This window comes from Pseudoliparis swirei, chromosome 23, assembly GCF_029220125.1.
Source record: "Pseudoliparis swirei isolate HS2019 ecotype Mariana Trench chromosome 23, NWPU_hadal_v1, whole genome shotgun sequence".
Classification (NCBI taxonomy): domain Eukaryota; kingdom Metazoa; phylum Chordata; class Actinopteri; order Perciformes; family Liparidae; genus Pseudoliparis; species Pseudoliparis swirei.
Window position 1 is genome coordinate 19869561 of NC_079410.1, and position 20996 is coordinate 19890556.

The 20996-nt window shown below is 44.7% G+C and overlaps 2 protein-coding genes across 3 annotated transcripts; both read right to left on the reverse strand.

Moving 5' to 3' along the window:
• Positions 1-506: 506 nt before the first annotated feature.
• Positions 507-4408, reverse strand: eci1 (enoyl-CoA delta isomerase 1). The gene is made up of 7 exons (XM_056408199.1): positions 4361-4408; positions 3344-3469; positions 2975-3102; positions 2745-2891; positions 2540-2661; positions 1892-2070; positions 507-1227 (listed from the first exon to the last, which is right to left on the reverse strand). Exons 1-7 carry the CDS (start codon positions 4401-4403, stop codon positions 1061-1063), a joined length of 912 nt encoding a protein of 303 aa, XP_056264174.1. The 5' UTR covers positions 4404-4408; the 3' UTR covers positions 507-1060.
• Positions 4409-14982: 10574 nt separating this feature from the next.
• On the reverse strand, positions 14983-19694 carry LOC130189375 (enoyl-CoA delta isomerase 1, mitochondrial-like). Of its 2 annotated transcripts, none has more exons than XM_056408196.1 (7): positions 19369-19694; positions 18365-18490; positions 17842-17969; positions 17612-17758; positions 17407-17528; positions 16364-16542; positions 14983-15699 (listed from the first exon to the last, which is right to left on the reverse strand). In XM_056408196.1, the coding sequence occupies exons 1-7, from the start codon at positions 19409-19411 to the stop codon at positions 15482-15484; spliced, it is 963 nt and encodes a 320-aa protein (XP_056264171.1). In that variant the 5' UTR covers positions 19412-19694; the 3' UTR covers positions 14983-15481. The 2 variants fall into 2 exon arrangements, with proteins under 2 accessions (XP_056264171.1, XP_056264173.1); XM_056408198.1 differs by lacking the exon at positions 19369-19694 and adding an exon at positions 18948-19275.
• Positions 19695-20996: the final 1302 nt, after the last annotated feature.

Sequence of the window (20996 nt, forward strand, 5' to 3'; positions counted from 1 at the left end):
TCTCACAAATCATTTATCTGACTACATAAACACTCCCATTGCTTAAGAAATTTCAGGCTAAAAAGCAGCTCAATAATGTTATGTAGAAATATCTGTCACAAAGGCATCGCCCACTGTGGGCTGTTGAAATGCACCCGGGGTTACTTTCATTAGTTCATCATTGAAGGAGACCGCTTTGTGGCAATAACTATTCAATGTGTTTTTCTGCTTTGTCATAAACTTCAAATGTTTCCATGTTCAGTTAACTAGCTTACTAGTGGCGGGTTTGGCAGTAAATGGAACATGTTGACCCGACTTTAAGGGGAAACATTTATTTGTCACAGAAGCATTGATGTGAATCAAGGCTCAAGGTTCATTTGTTGTCACTGTCCAACTCCCCCAGGGTTCAAAAATATAGTTGTAGTTCCTTTATGCTACAAGCTAGGTATTCTAGTTGGTGTTTGTAACAAGTCCTGTTTCTATCCCCGGGTTTCCCCCCCAGCACCAAGGAATGAGCACACGTAGAGTAACGTTTGGCAAGATACTTTATTTAGTGTCTGCTCTGCCGGTCCAATCCCTGCACCTCCATTGCAGCCCATATAGTGCAGAGACTCAATCACCCTGATTCCCAACAGCTGAGGCCAATCAGGCCTCTTCCCAGCACCTGTTCCCTGAGCCACTCCCCCACAGCTATATATGACCTATTTAACCAGGTAAAATCAATTGAGAACCAATTCTCATTTACAATGATGACCTGGCCAAGAGGCAGTAGCAGTTGAGAAAATGGCTATAGACAACAAGGCTAAATTAATAAACATTATGTTCCAAAATAAACAATAAAATTAATACAAATAAGTAAATAAAATATTAAAGTCGGATTACAGCCGAGCCTAATCACGACCCAACCACCAGTGTTCCACTGCGGTGAATGTGAGCTGCTGCAGGGAGCTGCACTCAACGATCTCTGCACAATAGACACCGATGAACATGTGACACTGAAGGAAGATGCTTTGTGTCTACTGCTTAGTGTCATGAACTCCCCCAAACACGCGTAACACTCAATACGTGTGCCCTCTGTCCTCTAGCCCCTTCTCTTTTTAAGCATCGCCATGTACATGCCCAGCGACTTCTGAATCGAGTCTTTGGTGATGAAGTTAACAAAGTGTTGGATGTCGGCCTCTCGGTTGGACGTCAGCTTGTCGATGGTTGGCTTCCTCATCATGGACTTGGTGTGCGCTCTGGCGTGGTCTGTGAAGTGGACAGATGCACCATTAATTATTCTCCCCGACATTAATGCAACATAACTAGTACTTATAACGGTAGCGTTGATAGGTAGTAACAACCCAAAGTCTTACATGTGACTACTCACACTGAAGTACCACCACTGGCTAAACATTGTAATGTGAATTTTATATATTCTTCCTTTGTATTCTCTTTTGACACTATGTGAATGAAACGATCACTGTGGGGACAAATTATAACAGGACAGTATTATGACTGATTGACAGGTGTTGATAGGATCTTTCCCTTGAGTATCCTCCATCTGAGACCTGATCATTTGGTTCATCAAAGGACCTGAAGACCAATGTCTCCTTCTGGATCCTCCTCTTTCCCTTAAATACATGTTGTTTCATTGACTCTTCAGTTTACCCTTGGCGGACTCCTGAGGGACTATGTAACAGTGACTCTTCTTGCAAGAATAAATGCTTTCATAGACAAGTTCTGGAGATTTGATATTCGTTATTTCAGTTTCAAGAGACTCAGACATTGGTGCGGAAAAAAGATTGCCTTCACAACATGACTACAAATTATTATTTTCCCTCAACCAAAGCAAGATCTGCAGATGAAAGATCGCTGCACATGTGGCTGGACAGGCCAGTTCACTGATCATGCATGAACGGTGGCCAATGACCTGGAATAGCCAACCACTTGGTCATGGTCTGCGTGGCTGTGGCGAGGACCTGGTCTTCAGGTACCACCTGGTCCACCAGTCCTATCTTCAGGGCCTCGGACGGGTTGTAGAGCAGCCCCAGCTGCAGAGCCACCTCTGTGGTTCTGTGGCCCACTGTGTTCGTCATGGTGTCCTTAAACCTGCAGACAGCAGCAATTTAGTTATTTAAGCTGCTGACTTTTGTTGTGAGCTAATAAGTCAAGCTTTCATTGCTAGTATGGAGCCCACTGTAGCTGACCTTGTTGTTTAACCTGGTTTAGTCAAAACAAACCCAGAAGTCTCTGTCGACGTGAATATATTCTTTTTATTTGGTAACATGCTTTACAGACTGTGCCTCTGCTCTCTCCCCTACCTCCCTCTCCCCTCCAGCTTATAGAGCTGAGGGCTAATCAAGACAGATCCCCCACATCTGGGGCCAATTAGGCCCATTTGCAGCACCTGTCCCCGAGCCACTCCCCTACAGCTACCGCAATACTCAACAGGCTTTTTTTTCAGAGCTGGCCTGGACTTAGCGCCGGGCCAATTATTTACCAAGGTCAGTCAGGTGCACCAGTGCAGGGGATCAGCACAGTTGTTTGATTTTCTGGTGTCATACTCAGAACTCCTTACCAAAAAGGCGCCACGATGCCCAGCTGCGTCTCATTGAGGCCGATGCTGTAACGCGGGTTGTCTGCCATAATCCTGTAGTCACACGTCATAGACATGAGACAGCCGCCTGCAGGACTGGAGCCCTGCGGAGGGAGGGACAAGGTAGGCTACCAGGCAGTCTGTGAAAAACATGTGATTTACCAAGTTTCTAAAGATGTTTGCGTACATTGATTGCAGCTATGGTGACCATGCTGGAGCCGTAGAGTTTCAGCCACATCTCCTGAACGGCTCTCCAGAACTCTCCACAGCGCTCTGGACTCTTCCCGTAGATCTCCATGATGTCCAGGCCGGCTGAGAACACCTTGGGCTGGCTCTGGATTAAAAAGAGTATTTATTTGAATGCAACTCCAAATATGTAATGCAATGCAAACACGGAGCACAAAGCTAAGACTGCACCGAGGTGAGGATGAGGCCTCGGCAGCTCTTATCCATCTCCAGCTTCTCCACACTGATGCAGAGCTCCGTGAGGAAATCTAGACTGAGGCTGTTGACCGGTGGACTCTGCAGACGCATCACAGCCACACCTACAAGAGAGAGAGAGAAAGAGAGAGAGAGAGAGGCTGGTCTATTCTCAATACTTTTGACACATTTTCTGCAAATTTATGTCAGAAGGAAAATAAATTACGACATGGAACGTCAAGTCTTTATAGTCAGCCGTATCTAATTTACTTTCCCCATCTATCTAAGTAGAGAGGTGAGCAGCAGACTTTATTGGCTCAACCTCTCCGAAAAGTGCGAAAGATGATCTGTTGGCAAACTGTTTACCGGTGCTTTGGTCAAACTCCACGGCTATTTTAGGCCCAGTGGAGTTGTTCCTCCGCTGAGCGGCGAGGACAGGAGTTGCACATTCTCTGCCATGACTGCTGCAGGAGGATCTCTGGGAAAGAAGACCTGCGTGCGCATACACACATAGACACATAGAGACATAGACACATATACACACACACACACACACACACACACACACACACACAGTGGTTGTCAGGAAGATTTGTTCCAAGAAGTACATAACCACTGGACAGCTACGCTAATCAGAAACAAATTCAAACTTACGATTTAGCTAAAACTCGCATTACAGTCTTATTACAATACTGAAGGTGTTTCCAATTCTTTACATTACTCAAATATGTTAAAGAAAGGTTGTTGAATGTTATGATGAGGTCAACATCATGATCAAACAATATGGCAATTTTTTTTTAAACATATTGCTTGGTGTCAGTCAAGAGCGTAATCCCCAAAACATATTCAATACGCAATTATATAAAAACAGGTCAAAAAAGCAGAGACATAATTAAAAAGCTGGGGAAATCCCTTTCTTTCTTTACATAAAAAAAAAATAGTTAACATTAATTTTCGGTGACAAAAAATTTGAAAAAGTACCATTCACCATGACCAAAAAGAGGCTTCATCTTTTCACCTCGAAGATGTTTTCTGAACCAATTAAGAGACCTGTCACTCTCTTAGATGTAAAAGCACTTTTTTTACGTCCATATGTTAGAAAATGTGCACGAGCTGAAACTGACCTGAAACAGCCTTTAAATCGATACTGTTCACAACAAACGATACGCTGTTTACAGTAAGACATGGGTATAGGGCACAAAACACTTTTGTTTGCATTTATTGTAAAAAGAGGTGCGCATTATGACCGGGGTGTGTGGGCCCCGCAGAGGGTTACAGAGACTCCTCTTCATGCCGCGTCCAGTTTCTGAGGCGCGCGGCTCTAACGCGGGTCGCGACCCACACGGCGAGTTTGGCAGGAGGCGCGTGCACGTTCAGACTAACCTGACAGGACGCTCTTGTTCCTCAACGCAGCTCTCAAGGCCATGTCGTCCCCCGGCTCACTGTCTGGTTCCACTCTGGAGAAAAGACAAGCAGGAAGCAGAAGTCCTTCTTCTTGTTCTTCTTCAAGCGTCTTCTTCTTCTTTTTCTTCTTCTTTTTCATTAATTAAGTTTAATTGCGGGTTGCAGCCTTTTGCTGATACGGTGCACTGTCGCCACCAACTGTACCGGAGTATGTTTGAGGTATTATTCCCTGGATTAGTTTATATTATATAAATACAATACTAATTTAGTGATAGTACTAATAATTAATGATCCTATGTGTGCAGCAATATGTTGGAGATGTTAGCGCGGAGAGCTAAACTTTATGTTTGATAAAACCATGATTATTTTTCATTTTCGCAGTCATTAAGCCGGCAGATAAATGTATAGATAAGATTTCTTAAAACAGGAAAAGGAAGAGACATAACTTCCAATATGAGCCTCTAGTGGAATAAAGAGGACTTTGTAAAACAGCAAGAACAATAAGATAAAGACTAGAGTATAAGCAATTAAAGATAAAGACAACACATCGTCAAAGTCTGACATTAGGAGAAGAGAACAACAGAGACCTGAATAAAAACTGACTGACAGACTGACTGCTGACGATAACACCCGGGTGGATTATAAACTATTGGCTTTGTTTTACAATTCGTTTTTGTTATTATTTTGTTAATTTATTTGTTATTTTAAAATTATTTTAGGAATGCAGCAGTGAGCATAATCATTTAAACCATAATTAATGAGAAATAACCTGCTTGGACTTTATAAAATAAAATAAAGGGGGGAAATGAGTGTGACACAAGTCGCTATTGTGGGGATCAAGAACTCAGAGCATGCAAAGGAGGCACATTTGATGTGAGTCTGTTTTAGGATATGGAACTAAGAATCAAGGATTACACACCAAAAGATAAAAGCAAGAAACGTGTAAAGAAAAGAGTCAGAACTAAAAACAATGAACTGTTTAAGGTCAGTGCTACAGGAATAATGTAAGAGACGGGTTTGTGGAATCAATAGAAAGAAAAGCAAGTAAGAGGGGGCGAGGAGAGGAGTTAGTTCGGACGCACTTAACACCGAATGAAATGTTAACAGGCAGAACTGCCAGCACCTCAACTAAGGGGCCCTACAAGGGCCCCCCACTTGAGCAGCTGCAGATAGAGCTAAAAGACTGGATATGAAGCAACTAAATGCCATACATAGATCTATCTATCTCCAGGAGAAGGGAAAGGAACCAAGGGCCGACCAGGAACCTGAGAAACCAGTGGTGCCTGTCAGGTTCTTGTGACGGGGTGAGGCTCAGGCGCAGAGTGACAGGCTGGACGCAATATAAATAACACAAAAAAGCACTCTTTAATGAGGCAAAACAGTTTACAAAAACACAAGGTCCAAAAGGGGCAGGCAGAGAATCCAGGTTGGGGGCAGGCAGGGTCTACGGGCAGAACCAGGAACACGGACAGGACGACGGGAAAAGGACACTGAACTAGAGACGACAAACCGACAGGAGACAAGGGAAAGACTGACACAATATATAGGGGGGGAAACAGGTGTACGACATCAGACAGTAACGAGACAAGAGTGGCTGAGGGCAGGTGCAGGGAATTAAACAATGAAGACAGAGAAGAGACATAGGAGACACAGAACAGGGTGTTACAGTGCCAGGGGACCAGGTGTACATCAAGGTCTTCCGATGAAAGTGGCACAAGCCAAGTCGGGAAGGTTCCTACAGAGTGGTGCAAAACGCCAGCGGTCCAGGTCGAAGGAAGTACAACGTGGTGTCACTGGAGTCTTTGCACAAAGGACAAAGCCAAGGACTGTTGAAAGCAGATGACAATGACCAACAAGGTGAGCCTGGAACATGTGTTAAAACTAATGAGCTTCCCTATATGGGCGTTGACGGGAAGCACGGGGAAGGAGAGACTGACGATGGTGGAACCTGTGACGACATCCAAGAGCAGGCAGGACAGCGGCCAGATGATGACCCTTCATCCATCATGGAGAGAAGCCAGAACCAGGAATCAGTTGAGTACGATGCAACCACATATATTCAAAACCCATGTTAGACCAGGACCTATGGCAGCATTGTCACAGGTTACACATGCTGGCAAGGGGGGATGGTTATGGGATTGGCTGGACCAAATGTTTGGAGAATGGGGGTCCGTATTGGTAAATACGGACATTAGCGCATTGCAACCCTGTAACACAAAAATGCAATTTGCAGTTACATTTGACTGAAACGTATTTCTCTCCAGATTACGTTTGTATTTGACGTATTACAAATACAAATATGTCTCTAATCAATCAGATCTCACGGACAGATGAGCATTTTATAAAAAGTTGAATAGTTGATTGGACCCGTATGAGGCTAACTCTGTTAAGGTGGTGATAGTTTACGAGTTTTAATGAATGTATTGTCATCTAAAGAAAGAAAATAAAGGAGTGTCACCAGCAGTAAGCCTTCACGCCAATTCATATGATCCGTTACAACGCTTATTGCTGTCAGAATACGCAGGCGAAACAACGTATAAAATAATAATAAATAAGACTAGAGGACGCTTTTTACAATTCATAACAGCATTGTAGAAAAGAGACAACAAACGGCAAAGATACGTTGATCAGAGACGTATTTGTAATTGTAATACGTCAAATACAAACGTAATCTGGAGAGAAATACGTTTGTCAAACGTAATTGCATTTTAGGTCTGGGGAGTACGTAATTTTTGCGATACAAGGTTGCGCATTGATAGTCCTAATTGTAGCTTTTCTATTGGCATGCTGCATCGTACCCATCCTGAGGAGGCAGTGCCGGAGAAGTATGGACCAACAGACGGGTGTTAAGGCTGACCTCCAACTGGCTCAGATGATGAACATGATGACGATCGAGCACGGGACAAAGGCCCAGTTTGCTCAAATGGTGATTGGACTACCGGACCTGTTTCATGATGACATGGAGGAAACAGGACCAGAAGGCATCTCAGCCAAGACAAGAGCCTGAGGTTGTTGAAATAATACCGGGTCCAAAATCACCACATCACATCTTATCATCTTTCCAGAAGGATGAAGTGCGAAATTTATAATAAATATGAGTGTGTAACTATATAACACATGTATTAATCAAATAATTCCAATAGTAAATGTATTAGTGTTTAGCTAAAATACATGTTGAACTGAGGTGTATTATAAACGGTGCATCTAATAAGTAGCGGTATAGGGTTCAATCATTTGCAGGAACTAAAATGTGTGATGAATCAGTGAATTCATGTTCATCACAAGGAAAGGCTTGCTTCATGCCAGAATGGTGGTCGCTTGGCGGGCAAGGACCTTAAGGAAGTTGTTCCTGTAACAGCAACCTATGGATTTCTTTGTCCTTATCTGAAAGTGAACCTTTCGTATTGCATGATATATTTGAAATGATCTTGTTAAATTCAAATGTTCTGTATTCTTATATAATCAAGCATATATAATTGATATCACCACTTGGTAGAATCACTCATATATTCTGTATAACCACTATGTTGTTGCAAAGCTGTAAGAGATCAATACTTTGGGTTACATGTCCACCTATCAGACCAAGGTTATATGACATTAGGATGGGGGTCCAGAGACCCCCAGAGGGGGGACTATGTTGGGGGAAATCATATAACCTAGGTTGAACTCCTTAGAGTTAGCCAACATAAACAATGATGCACCTTGCTATGATACTTGGGTATCTAACAGATGTTTCCTGAAAGCGGACTATGATCCCTAGTTATCTCGTCCGGTTGGGTCACGGTCACCTTGATCCAACCGGAGGAAATCGTGGGCCAGGTTCTCCAACAATTGATCTGATTGGTTAGAAGGTCTGATGGGAGGGGCTACATTTACACGACAAGGATGTGCTGAATATGCTAGAAAGATGGATTTGTTGAACTTGTTGAATGTTGCCCTGTGCTCATTAAAATATTTCCCGCTGGGTTGCTTCGCCAAATCAATGTTTCTCTGCTCTTCATTTTTCACCACAACATATGAAGCTGGAGCCAGTTTGGAGTTAGCTTAGTTTAGCAGTAAGACTGAAAACAGATATAAAGAGTTAGCCTAGCTCTGTCCAGAGGCAACAGTCTGACTCCAAGCACCTGTAAAACTCTTTCAATAATCTGCCCTTTTACGGAGGGTTATGTGCTGGACTGTTTCTTTCCTTTGAACCGAAGGAGACTTCTCAGAGCAGCCGAGCAATAGTCCGACTCAAAGCCCCAAATTAATCTGTTTTCTTCTCTTTTTTTTACCGCTTTTATTTGTATTGTTGGTCATCATATTTGGTTGAGTTGAAACCTGTACTATATGTTATTATTATTATCTTTATTTAAAAGGGACCATGTACAGTTAAAAAATAAATGTCACCAATTGATGCTCTGTACCAAATTGTAGCTATACAGCTAATTTGCATCTGTAGTCGCTTGACAAACATAGAACAATAACACACATAAAACTAGAACGGGCACTCGGTAGAGCGCATACCTTCGCATATCACAAGATTGGGCATTGAATTATGAACATTTTGGCATTAGTTGCATGCCAATTGGACAAAAATGTATCGTGCTATGGTAAAAAAAGAGTTTGACCTTTCCATGACCTTGACCTTGACCTTTGACCCGATTGATCCCAAAATCTAATCAAATGGTCCCCGGATAATAAACAATCATCCCACCAAATTTCATGCGATTCGGTTCAATACTTTTTGAGTTCTGCGAAAGATTTTGACCTGTTCATGACCTTTGACCTTTGACCCGATCGATCCCAAAATCTCATCAACTGGTCCCCGGATAATAAACAATCATCCCACCAAATTTCATGCGATTCGGTTCAATGCTTTTTGAGTTCTGCGAAAGATTTTGACCTGTTCATGACCTTTGACCTTTGACCTAATCGATCCCAAAATCTCATCAACTGGTCCCCGGATAATAAACAATCATCCCACCAAATTTCATGCGATTCGGTTCAATACTTTTTGAGTTTTGCGAATAACACGCATACAAATAAATAAATAAATAAATACACGGCGATCAAAACATAACCTTCTGGCATTTTCAATGCGAAGGTAACAATAACAAACAGTACAGGATAAGACGCACTAAAACAGTATATGTGGTAAGAAGAAAACAAAATACACACAATGCGAAGCTACAGTTCAAGTAAATAATACATACTATTAAAAGTAAGTAACAAAAAACATTAAAAGTAAGTAATAATGTTGCTCAATGAGTGCAGCGCTGACCAGCTTTGAACTGATTTGTATCCTTTAGCAATTTTGTATGACCTTTTGAGTAGCTGTGAAACAGTAGTGCCAGAAGAAGTGGAGAGTGCGAGAAGTGCAGGGATAAATATATATGCTACAGTGGGTTATTGTTTAGTAGTGAGACGGCGAGGGGGAAGAAACTGTTTTTGTGTCTCGAGGTTTTGGCGAACTGTAGCGTCTACCAGAGGGGAGGAGTTTAAATAGTTTGTGTCCGGGGTGGGAGGAGTCTGCAGTGATTTTTCCTGCCCGTTTCCTGACTGGAGGTGTACAGGTCTTGGATGGTGGGCAGGTTGGCACCGATGATCTTCTCTGCAGACCTGACTGTCCGTTGGAGTCTGTTCTGATCCAGTTTGGTGGCCGATCCAAACCAGACAGTGATTGAAGTGCACAGAACAGACTCTATAACTGCAGTGTAGAACATGGTCAGCAGCTCCTGAGGCAGGTTGTACTTCCTAAGCTGGCGCAGGAAGTACATCCTCTGCTGGGCCTTCTTGATGATTGTGTTGACATTAGGTTCCCACTTCAGGTTCCGGGAGATTGTGGATCCCAGAAACCTGAAGGATTCCACAGCCAACACAGTGTTATTGAGTATGGTGAGGGGGGGGGCAGTGCTGGGGGGCTCCTCCTGAAGTCCACTGTCATCTCCACAGTCTTAAGCGTGTTCAGCTCTAGGTTGTTGCGACCGCACCACAGGACCAGCTGTTCAACTTCCCGCCTATATGCAGACTCGTCATCATGACGGATGAGGCCGATGACTGATGTGTCGCCTGCAAATTTTAGGAGTTGAACAGATGGGTCTCCTGAGGTGCAGTCGTTGGTGTAGAGGGAGAAGAGCAGTGGGGAGAGCACGCATCCCTGGATGCACCAGTGCTGACTGACCGGGTGCTGGATGTTGTTTCTCCCAGCCTCACCTGCTGCTTCCTGTCCATCAGGAAGTTAGTAATCCACTGACAGGTGGAGGCAGGCACAGTGAGTTGGGTGAGTTTGGTGAGGAGGACTTCAGGGATGATGGTGTTGAACGCTGAGCTGAAGTCCACGAACAGCATCCTTGCATCGGTCCCTGGGGAGTCGAGGTGTTGCAGGATGGAGTGCAGCCCCATGTTGACTGCATCAAGAAGCCCACTCTGGATCCAGAGGTGTTGGCTAACTACAGACCGATCTCTAACCTCCCCTTCCTCTCCAAGATCCTTGAGAAAGTGGTCGCAAATCAGTTGTGCGACTTTCTACATCATAATAGTTTATTTGAGAAATTTCAATCAGGATTTAGAAAACACCACAGCACCGAGACAGCACTGGTGAAAATTACAAATGACCTCTTAATGGCAGCAGATAAAGGACTCCTCTCTGTCCTGGTCTTGTTAGACCTTAGTGCTGCATTCGACACCATTGACCATGACATCCTGTTACAGAGACTGGAGCAGTCGATTGGCATTTCAGGCAAGGCACTAATTTGGTTTAAATCCTATTTATCAGATCGATCTCAGTTTGTATTTGTAAACGATGACGCCTCGATAACCACCAACGTTAGTCACGGAGTTCCACAAGGTTCTGTGCTTGGACCAATTTTATTTACCTGTGAGGCGAGACTACTGACTACTTGGATCCTGCTAAGTATCTTCTTTAAACTAGTTTTATCTGCTAAAGTTACTGTTGTATTTGTCGTTTAAAGCTGCTAGATTGTTAGTGTGTCCTGTTTTAAGGAGTTGTTTTGGTAGAGAGGTGTGTCCTGTGTTCCGACACCTGAATCTTCACTGATTGGACGAGCGATCATCACCTGGTTTCTATTGAGTGTCATTTGAATACCAAAAGCCAAGGGGCGGTGTCAACGCGGCTGGAGGTAATTGGCACTAACTTGGGCTTATAACCGGATGGGGTTTTTCGCGTCAGCTGTAGCGTCAGCGTGACGAAGACTCGGAGGACAAAGACATAGGAGTCTTCCGTTGGAGTCAAGACTCGGAGGACAAAGACATAGGAGTCTTCTGTTGGAGTCGAGACTCGGAGGACAAAGACATAGGAGTCTTCCGTTGGAGTCGAGACTCGGAGGACAAAGACATAGGAGTCTTCCGTTGGAGTCGAGACTCGGAGGACAAAGACATAGGAGTCTTCCGTTGGAGTCGAGACTCGGAGGACAAAGACATAGGAGTCTTCCATTGGAGTCGAGACTCGGAGGACAAAGACATAGGAGTCTTCCGTTGGAGTCGAGACTCGGGAGGACAAAGACATAGGAGTCTTCCGTTGGAGTCGAGACTCGGAGGACAAAGACATAGGAGTCTTCCGTTGGAGTCGAGACTCGGAGGACAAAGACATAGGAGTCTTCCGTTGGAGTCGAGACTCGGGAGGACAAAGACATAGGAGTCTTCCGTTGGAGTCGAGACTCGGAGGACAAAGACATAGGAGTCTTCCGTTGGAGTCTTGAGGGTGGATGAGTATTTTCCCATTTTGTGAATATGTGTCTTTTCCATACCTGTGCGTATCTCTACTCGTAGTTACTATAGGACTCGCTCATTCATGTGCGGAACCCATCCTCTGTTATCATTCCTACCCGTTCTACTCACACCCAGCACCTGGTCACAGGAGGCCTCTGGAACTGTCAGTCAGCCAACCGCAAGGCCGGTTTCATCTCTGGCTTTGCCATGGAGCAGTCGCTTGACTTCCTGGCTCTCACTGAGACCTGGATCACAGCAGACAACACGTCTATCCCGGCTGCTCTCTCCTCTGCCTTCTCCTTCAGCCACACACCCAGACCCTCTGGTCGGGGTGGAGGTACAGGTTTACTCATCTCACCCACATGGTGTTTCGCTCCCTACCCGCTTCCCTCTTTATCCCACTGACTTTTGAGTTTCATGCTGTGACCGTTACTCATCGGTTCAACTTCACATTGTTGTTCTCTACCGTCCCCTGGTTCTTTGGGAGATTTCTTGGAAGAGCTAGGCGCCCTCCTATCGAACTTCGGAACCGGCCCCGCTCATCCTTCTGGGTGACTTCAACATCCAGACAGAGAAGTCATGTGATCTCTTACTCTTACTGTCTTCCTTTAACCTCTCACTCAGTCCCTCCCCTCCCACTCACAAAGCCGGCAACCACCTTGACTACATTTTCACAAGAAACTGCTCTACCTCTAACCTCACTGTAACTCCTCTCCATGTCTCTGACCACTTCTTCATCTCTTACTCTCTCTCGCTCTCTGGTCACTTTTAAAATTCTTCTCTTAACGTACAAAGCCTTGATTGGTGATGCACCATCATATCTTAAGGAGCTTGTAGTACCATATTGTCCCACTAGAGAGCTGCGCTCACTAAATGCGGGACTACTTGTAGTTCCTAGAGTCTTAAAAAGTAGAATGGGAGCCAGAGCCTTTAGTTATCAAGCTCCTCTTTTATGGAACCAGCTTCCAATTTCAGTCCGGGAGGCAGACACAGTCACCTCGTTTAAGAGTAGACTGAAGACTTTCCTCTTTGACAGAGCTTATAGTTAGGGCTGAATCAGGTTCACCTGGTCCAGCCCCTTGATATGCTGCTATAGGCTTATAGCTGCGGGGGACGTTAGGATGCACTGAGTACCTATCTCCTCTTTTTCTCTCCTTAGGGATGAATTTTCATCTCTCAATCACACGTTACTAACTCTGCTTCCTCCCGGAGTCCTTTTGACTTCACGTCTCATGGGGTCATCGGACCCTATGAGACGGCATAAATCCTATCTGCCTGATGGATCATCGAGGTCTGGGTCGTGGAATTCCTGCTCCTGACTACTCCACTGTCCTGTTGAGACTCCGCCCACTGTTGAGACTCCGCCCACTCCTCCTCCCCACCGCCATCTGCCTGATGGATCGTGGAGGTCTCCATCGTGGAATATGCCTACTATGAACTATTCATACACTCTGTCATATTCATTGAATGTATTTTAACTCTAAATCTGTCCTTCTGGTCACATGACATCTATTGCATCTGTCCATCCTGGAGAGGGATCCTCCTCTGTTGCTCTCCGGCAGGTTTCTTCCTTTTTCCCCTGAAGGGTTATTTGGGAGTTTTTCCTGGTCCGATGTGAGGTTTTGGGGCAGGGATGTCTATGTGTACAGATTGTAAAGCACTCCGAGACAAATTTGTAATTTGTGAAATTGGGCTATACAAATAAACTGAATTGAATTGAATTGAATCATCCACTGACCTGTTTGCCCGGTAGGCAAATTGCAGAGGGTCCAGCAGGGGGCCTGTGATGCCCTTCAGATGGGTCAACACCAGTCTCTCAAAGGACTTCATGACCACAGACGTCAGGGCGACGGGCCTGTAGTCATTCAGTCCAGTGATGGAGGATGTTTTGGCTGGACTAAAGCTGGACTAAAAAGAAATTGTGCGTTGTACTTCAACGTCTTCCCTTTCTCAGGCATTGGCTGTCAGCGACCATTACCCTGTGGAGGTGCAGCTGATTGGCCAGGCTGCTGCTGGCTGAGTCTTCACTCCCACAGGTGTTGCAGAAACCTCCGGGCTGAACTGGACTCCAGAGAGTCCGTGGGGGCTACCCACTGCAACCCCGCAGCATTAAATTCACAGGACTAACCAAAAATAATGTCTGCAAATACATTATTATTGCTGTCATTTAAAAAAACATGTTTTGAAGCAGCACAACCAGAAGTCCATGGATCTTTATTCTATCAAGTGGAAGCACAATTTGTGGTGATAGGTATTGAAAGATGTTGCACAAAGAACTGAAGCTTTCTGCATATCATGACAGCAGCAGTAGTAGTAATATTAGAAGCACGACTATCAAAAGACACTATTTTTAAGTTCAAAGCCAAAACTGGAAGTGAGACATTTTATTCTCACAAATCATTTATCTGACTACATAAACACTTCCATTGCTTAAAAAATTTCAGGCTAAAAAGCAACTCAATGTTATGTAGAAATATCTGTCACAAAGGCATCGCCCACTGTGGGCTGTTGAAATGCACCCGGGGTTACTTTCATTAGTTCATCATTGAAGGAGACCGCTTTGTGGCAATAACTATTCAATGTGTTTTTCTGCTTTGTCATAAACTTCAAATGTTTCCATGTTCAGTTAACTAGCTTACTAGTGGCGGGTTTGGCAGTAAATGGAACATGTTGACCCGACTTTAAGGGGAAACATTTATTTGTCACAGAAGCATTGATGTGAATCAAGGCTCAAGGTTCATTTGTTGTCACTGTCCAACTCCCCCAGGGTTCAACAATATAGTTGTAGTTCCTTTATGCTACAAGCTAGGTATTCTAGTTGGTGTTTGTAACAAGTCCTGTTTCTATCCCCGGGTTTCCCCCCCAGCACCAAGGAATGAGCACACGTAGAATAACGTTTGGCAAGATACTTTATTTAGTGTCTGCTCTGCCGGTCCAATCCCTGCACCTCCATTGCAGCCCATATAGTGCAGAGACTCAATCACCCTGATTCCCAACAGCTGAGGCCAATCAGGCCTCTTCCCAGCACCTGTTCCCTGAGCCACTCCCCCACAGCTATATATGACCTATTTAACCAGGTAAAATCAATTGAGAACCAATTCTCATTTACAATGATGACCTGGCCAAGAGGCAGTAGCAGTTGAGAAAATGGCTATAGACAAGGCTAAATTAATAAACACTATGTACCAAAATAAACAATAAAATTAATACAAATAAGTAAATAAAATATTGAAGTCGGATTACAGCCGAGCCTAATCACGACCCAACCACCAGTGTTCCACTGCGGTGAATGTGAGCTGCTGCAGGGAGCTGCACTCAACGATCTCTGCACAATAGACACCGATGAACATGTGACACTGAAGGAAGATGCTTTGTGTCTACTGCTTAGTGTCATGAACTCCCCCAAACACGCGTAACACTCAATACGTGTGCCCTCTGTCCTCTAGCCCTTCTCTTTTTAAGCATCGCCATGTAAATGCCCAACGACTTCTGAATCGAGTCTTTGGTGATGAAGTTAACAAAGTGTTGGATGTCGGCCTCTCGGTTGGACGTCAGCTTGTCGATGGTTGGCTTCCTCATCATGGACTTGGTGAGCGCTCTGGCGTGGTCTGTGAAGTGGACAGATGCACCATTAATTATTCTCCCCGACATTAATGCAACATAACTAGTACTTATAACGGTAGCGTTGATAGGTAGTAACAACCCAAAGTCTTACATGTGACTACTCACACTGAAGTACCACCACTGGCTAAACATTGTAATGGGAATTTTATATATTCTTCCTTTGTATTCTCCTTTGACACTATGTGAATGAAACGATCACTGTGGGGACAAATTATAACAGGACAGTATTATGACTGATTGACAGGTGTTGATAGGATCTTTCCCTTGAGTATCCTCAATCTGAGACCTGATCATTTGGTTCATCAAAGGACCTGAAGACCAATGTCTCCTTCTGGATCCTCCTCTTTCCCTTAAATACATGTTGTTTCATTGACTCTTCAGTTTACCCTTGGCGGACTCCTGAGGGACTCTGTAACAGTGACTCTTCTTGCAAGAATAAATGCTTTCATAGACAAGTTCTGGAGATTTGATATTCGTTATTTCAGTTTCAAGAGACTCAGACATTGGTGCGGAAAAAAAATTGCCTTCACAACATGACTACAAATTATTATTTTCCCTCAACCAAAGCAAGATCTGCAGATGAAAGATCGCTGCACATGTGGCTGGACAGGCCAGTTCACTGATCATGCATGAACGGTGGCCAATGACCTGGAATAGCCAACCACTTGGTCATGGTCTGCGTGGCTGTGGCGAGGACCTGGTCTTCAGGTACCACCTGGTCCACCAGTCCTATCTTCAGGGCCTCGGACGGGTTGTAGAGCAGCCCCAGCTGCAGAGCCACCTCTGTGGTTCTGTGGCCCACTGTGTTCGTCATGGTGTCCTTAAACCTGCAGACAGCAGCAATTTAGTTATTTAAGCTGCTGACTTTTGTTGTGAGCTAATAAGTCAAGCTTTCATTGCTAGTATGGAGCCCACTGTAGCTGACCTTGTTGTTTAACCTGGTTTAGTCAAAACAAACCCAGAAGTCTCTGTCGACGTGAATATATTCTTAACCTACTCCCCCCCCCCCCCCCCCTCATGAGAACGGGAGTGGAGGAGGGGGCTCTGGGGTCAGCCGGGACGGGGAGCTGGAGCCAGCTGGGATGGGGAACGGGGAACTGGGACCGGCCGGGATGGAGACGGGACAGGAGTAACTGGAGCCGGCGACGGGTCACGGGGAACTGGGGGCGGCCACAGCTGCTCGAGGGCGTAGGTCTGACTCTCAGATTGGCGGTTAGCCTCCGTCTGGTCCCACTTAATCGCTGCGACCCACCCCAGCATCTGCCCCCACCCGATGAATGATTCCTCTCCTTCCATCTGCTTTTCTAATCCAGTGTGACATGTTCGAGGCTGTCACCCATAGGTCTCCCCCCCCCCAAAGCACCAAGGACTAGCTAAACCGATGTTTTATTTGGTAACATGCTTTACAGACTGTGCCTCTGCTCTCTCCCCTACCTCCCTCTCCCCTCCAGCTTATATAGCTGAGGGCTAATCAAGACAGATCCTCCACATCTGGGGCCTATTAGGCCCATTTGCGGCCCCTGTCCCCGAGCCACTCCCCTACAGCTACCGCAATACTCAACAGGCTTTTTTTTCAGAGCTGGCCTGGATTTAGCGCCAGGCCAATTATTTACCAAGGTCAGTCAGGTGCACCAGTGCAGGGGATCAGCACAGTTGTTTGATTTTCTGGTGTCATACTCAGACCTCCTTACCAAAAAGGCGCCACGATGCCCAGCTGCGTCTCATTGAGGCCGATGCTGTAACGCGGGTTGTCCGCCATAATCCTGTAGTCACACGTCATAGACATGAGACAGCCGCCTGCAGGACTGGAGCCCTGCGGAGGGAGGGACAAGGTAGGCTTTCTGCAAAAAACTGTGACAAATGTGATTTACAAAGTTTGCGATGATGTTTGCGTACATTGATTGCAGCTATGGTGACCATGCTGGAGCCGTAGATTTTCAGCCACATCTCCTGGACGGCTCTCCAGAACTCTCCATAGTGCTCTGGACTCTTCCCGTACATCTCCGTGATGTCCAGGCCGGCTGAGAACACCTTGGGCTGGCTCTGGATTAAAAAGAGTATTTACTTTAATGTAACTCCAAATATGTAAGGCAATGCAAACACGGAGCACAAAGCTAAGACTGCACCGAGGTGAGGATGAGGCCTCGGCAGCTCTTATCCATCTCCAGCTTCTCCACACTGATGCAGAGCTCCGTGATGAAATCTAGACTGAGGCTGTTGACCGGTGGACTCTGCAGACGCATCACAGCCACACCTACAAGAGAGAGAGAAGAGAGAGAGATATGCTGGTCTATTACCTCAATACTTTTGACAACATTCTCTGCAAATTTATGTCAAAAGGAAAATAAATTACGACATGGAACGTCAAGTCTTTATAATAATAACCTTCAATTTTATATAGCGCTTCTCTAAATACCCGAAGTCGCTTACAGAGTCCAGAGTCCAGTAGTCACACACACAGTCATACCGGTGGTGGTAAGCTACATCAGTAGCCACAGCTGCCCTGGGGCAGACTGACGGAAGCGTTTATAGTCAGCCGTATCGAATTTACATTTCCCCGTCACATCTAAGTAGACAGGTGAGCAGCAGACTTTATTGGCTCAACCTCTCCGGAAAGTGCGAAAGATGATCTGTTGGCAAAATGTTTACCGGTGCTTTGGTCAAACTCCACGGCTATTTTAGGCGCAGTGGAGTTGTTCCTCCGCTGAGCGGCGAGGACAGGAGTTGCACATTCTCTGCCATGACTGCTGCAGGAGGATCTCTGGGAAAGAAGACCTGCGTGCAGACATACACACATACACATATTGACACATATACACACACAGTGGTTGTGAGGAAGATCCGTTACAAGAAGTACATAACAACTCGACAGCTACGCAAATCAATTAAATCCTACGTTTTAGCTAAAACTCGCATTTCAGTCTTATTACAATACTGAAGGTGTTTCCAATTCTTTACATTACTTCAAAATGTTAAAATAAGGTTGTTGAAGCCGTCACATGTTATGATGAGTTCAACGTCATGATCAAACAATATGGAAACATTATGTTACACATTTTGCTTAGTGTCAGTCAAGAGCCTAATCCCCAAAACATATTCAATACGCAATTATATAAAAACAGAGAAAAGAAGCAGAGACATAATTAAAAAGCTGGGGAAATCCCGTTCTTTCTTTCCTTTTTTTATCCCAAAAAAGAATTGTGTAAATAGTGAAAACAATAAGATAATTTACCTTTCACCATGACCAAAAATAGGCTTCTTTTCACCTCGAAGATGTTCTCTGAACTAATTAAGAGACCTGTCACTCTGTCTTAAATGTAAAAGCACTTCTCTTTTTTTTTTTACGTCCACGTTAGAAAATGTGCACGAGCTGAAACTGACTTGAAACAGCCTTTAACGCGTTACTTTTCACAATATACGATACGTTGTTTACACTGAAAGGTAGGACACAAGTATAGGGCTCAACACACATTATTAAGTGCGCATTATGACCGGGTGATGCGGCCCCGCAGAGGGTAACAGAAGACTTCTGTGACCTTCGCTCCAGTTTCTGAGGCGCGCGGCTCTAACGACCTACGCAGCGACTCACCGCAGCTCTCAGGGCCATTTCTTGTGTCTCGCTTCCTGTTCACCCTGTGCACGTTCAGACTAACCTGACAGGACGCTCTTGTTCCTCAACGCAGCTCTCAAGGCCATGTCGTCCCCCGGCTCAGTCCGGTTCCACTCTGGAGAAAAGACAAGCAGGAAGCAGAATTCCTTCTTCTTGTTCTTCTTCTTCCCTTTCTTTAATTAAGTGTAATTGCGGGTTGCAGCCTTTTGCTGATACGGTGCACTGTCGCCACCGCCTGGACCGGAGTATGTTTGAGGCATTAGTCCCTGGATTAGAAGAGGATGAGTAGACTCTTTTTCTCGAGGAAACTTGGGCGTTTCTCAATTCAAAGTACACGAGTTCAGACTTGTGTTCTTTTGGAGTCTGGACTTGGGAGTCTGGTCTTGGGAGTCCAAACTCCGGACGACGGGAGGACGGTCTTTCTGCGATTGGAACAGCAGCTGACTTGATGACGTCACCACATCAGCTGTTCTTGCTCCTGGGTTTACTCTAATTATTCACTGTAAATTATTTTTTACAGTCAAATAAACAAAATATCCTAAAATTACATTCCGTGACTCAACAACAGTAGTATTTATAAAAAGTCAACTGTCCGTAGTTTATTTTCTCCTCCGCTTCTGTTTCCGGTTGCTGGTGAAATGCATTCTGGGATATATGCTGGCCAGAGTACGCACAAGTCTGCTCTGATGCATCCTCCGGAAAGTGGGAGGATCAAGTCACATCCGGGCATTTTGACCGTGCTTTGCGAGAAGCGAACTTTGAATTGGAACATGTACTCGGGCTGAGAGCCTGAGACTGATGACGTTTCACGAGTCACGAGGACACAAGTAGAGGAAAGTACGCACAAGTACGCTGATTGAGAAACGCCGTATGATCCGATGTGTGCAGCAAGATGTTGGAGATGTTAGCGCGTAGACCTAAACTTTATGTTTGATAAAACCATGATTATTTTTCATTTTCGGAGTCATTAACACGGCAGATACATTTATACCTAAGATTTCTTAAAACAGCTTGGAAAGTATTAACTCCTGCAGCCACAAACGTTTCACTGGCTCTACTCCATCTCGGTCTCTTCCATAATATTCTCATGGCATCATTATGAGCTTTTTTGTAATTAGACCACAAGTGCACAGCGTAGAGACTAGAGAGGTGTGCAATGTGCTCTAAACAGAGACATCTACACTCCTGTACACACGCTAAACCTACATGAGAGAATGTTTGCTTGTGCATACATCATACAACATTGTCTTTAAATATCTTCATCATCTGTAATCTGTTCTGTAATAAAACGTCCAAGATATTTGAGCTTATCACAGACACTGAGATAAGTATTAGACAATTTGAAGTCAGGGAATTTTACACTTTTGTCCCCTTTGGTTCTACAGATGAGGATAGCGCTGTTACTAGCGTCGTGATTGATGTCATGTTCCACACCATGTATGTACATACAGTAAGGAGCTGTTGTAGACCAGCTCTACATGGGCTAAGAATCACAAGATAAACTGCATACATAATATGATTACCCAAAGTCTGACCAATCATGTACTCAGTATTACAGGCTTTCAACTGCTTGGACAGATCAGCAATATATAGATTTTAAAAACTGGGGACAAAAGCTCACCTCTCCTGATTAAGAGAGATCGACCAAAAGATCTGTCGACACAAGGAACA

What these genes read in the sequence shown, in the direction of transcription:
- eci1 (XM_056408199.1), bottom strand. Translation starts at nt 4,403, where the DNA reads ATGGCCTTGAGAGCTGCGTTGAGGAACAAGAGCGTCCTGTCAG. An exon ending in TCACCATAGCTGCAATCAAT is followed by an intron (nt 2,662 to 2,744) that starts GTACGCAAACAT and finishes CTCCCTCCGCAG; the next exon opens with GGCTCCAGTCCTGCAGGCGG. An exon ending in GGCATCGTGGCGCCTTTTTG is followed by an intron (nt 2,071 to 2,539) that starts GTAAGGAGTTCT and finishes TGCTGTCTGCAG; the next exon opens with GTTTAAGGACACCATGACGA.
- LOC130189375 (XM_056408196.1), bottom strand. Translation starts at nt 19,411, where the DNA reads ATGGCCTTGAGAGCTGCGTTGAGGAACAAGAGCGTCCTGTCAG. An exon ending in GAACAAGAGCGTCCTGTCAG is followed by an intron (nt 18,491 to 19,368) that starts GTTAGTCTGAAC and finishes GTCTGCACGCAG; the next exon opens with GTCTTCTTTCCCAGAGATCC. An exon ending in CAAGTGGTTGGCTATTCCAG is followed by an intron (nt 15,700 to 16,363) that starts GTCATTGGCCAC and finishes TCCACTTCACAG; the next exon opens with ACCACGCCAGAGCGCTCACC.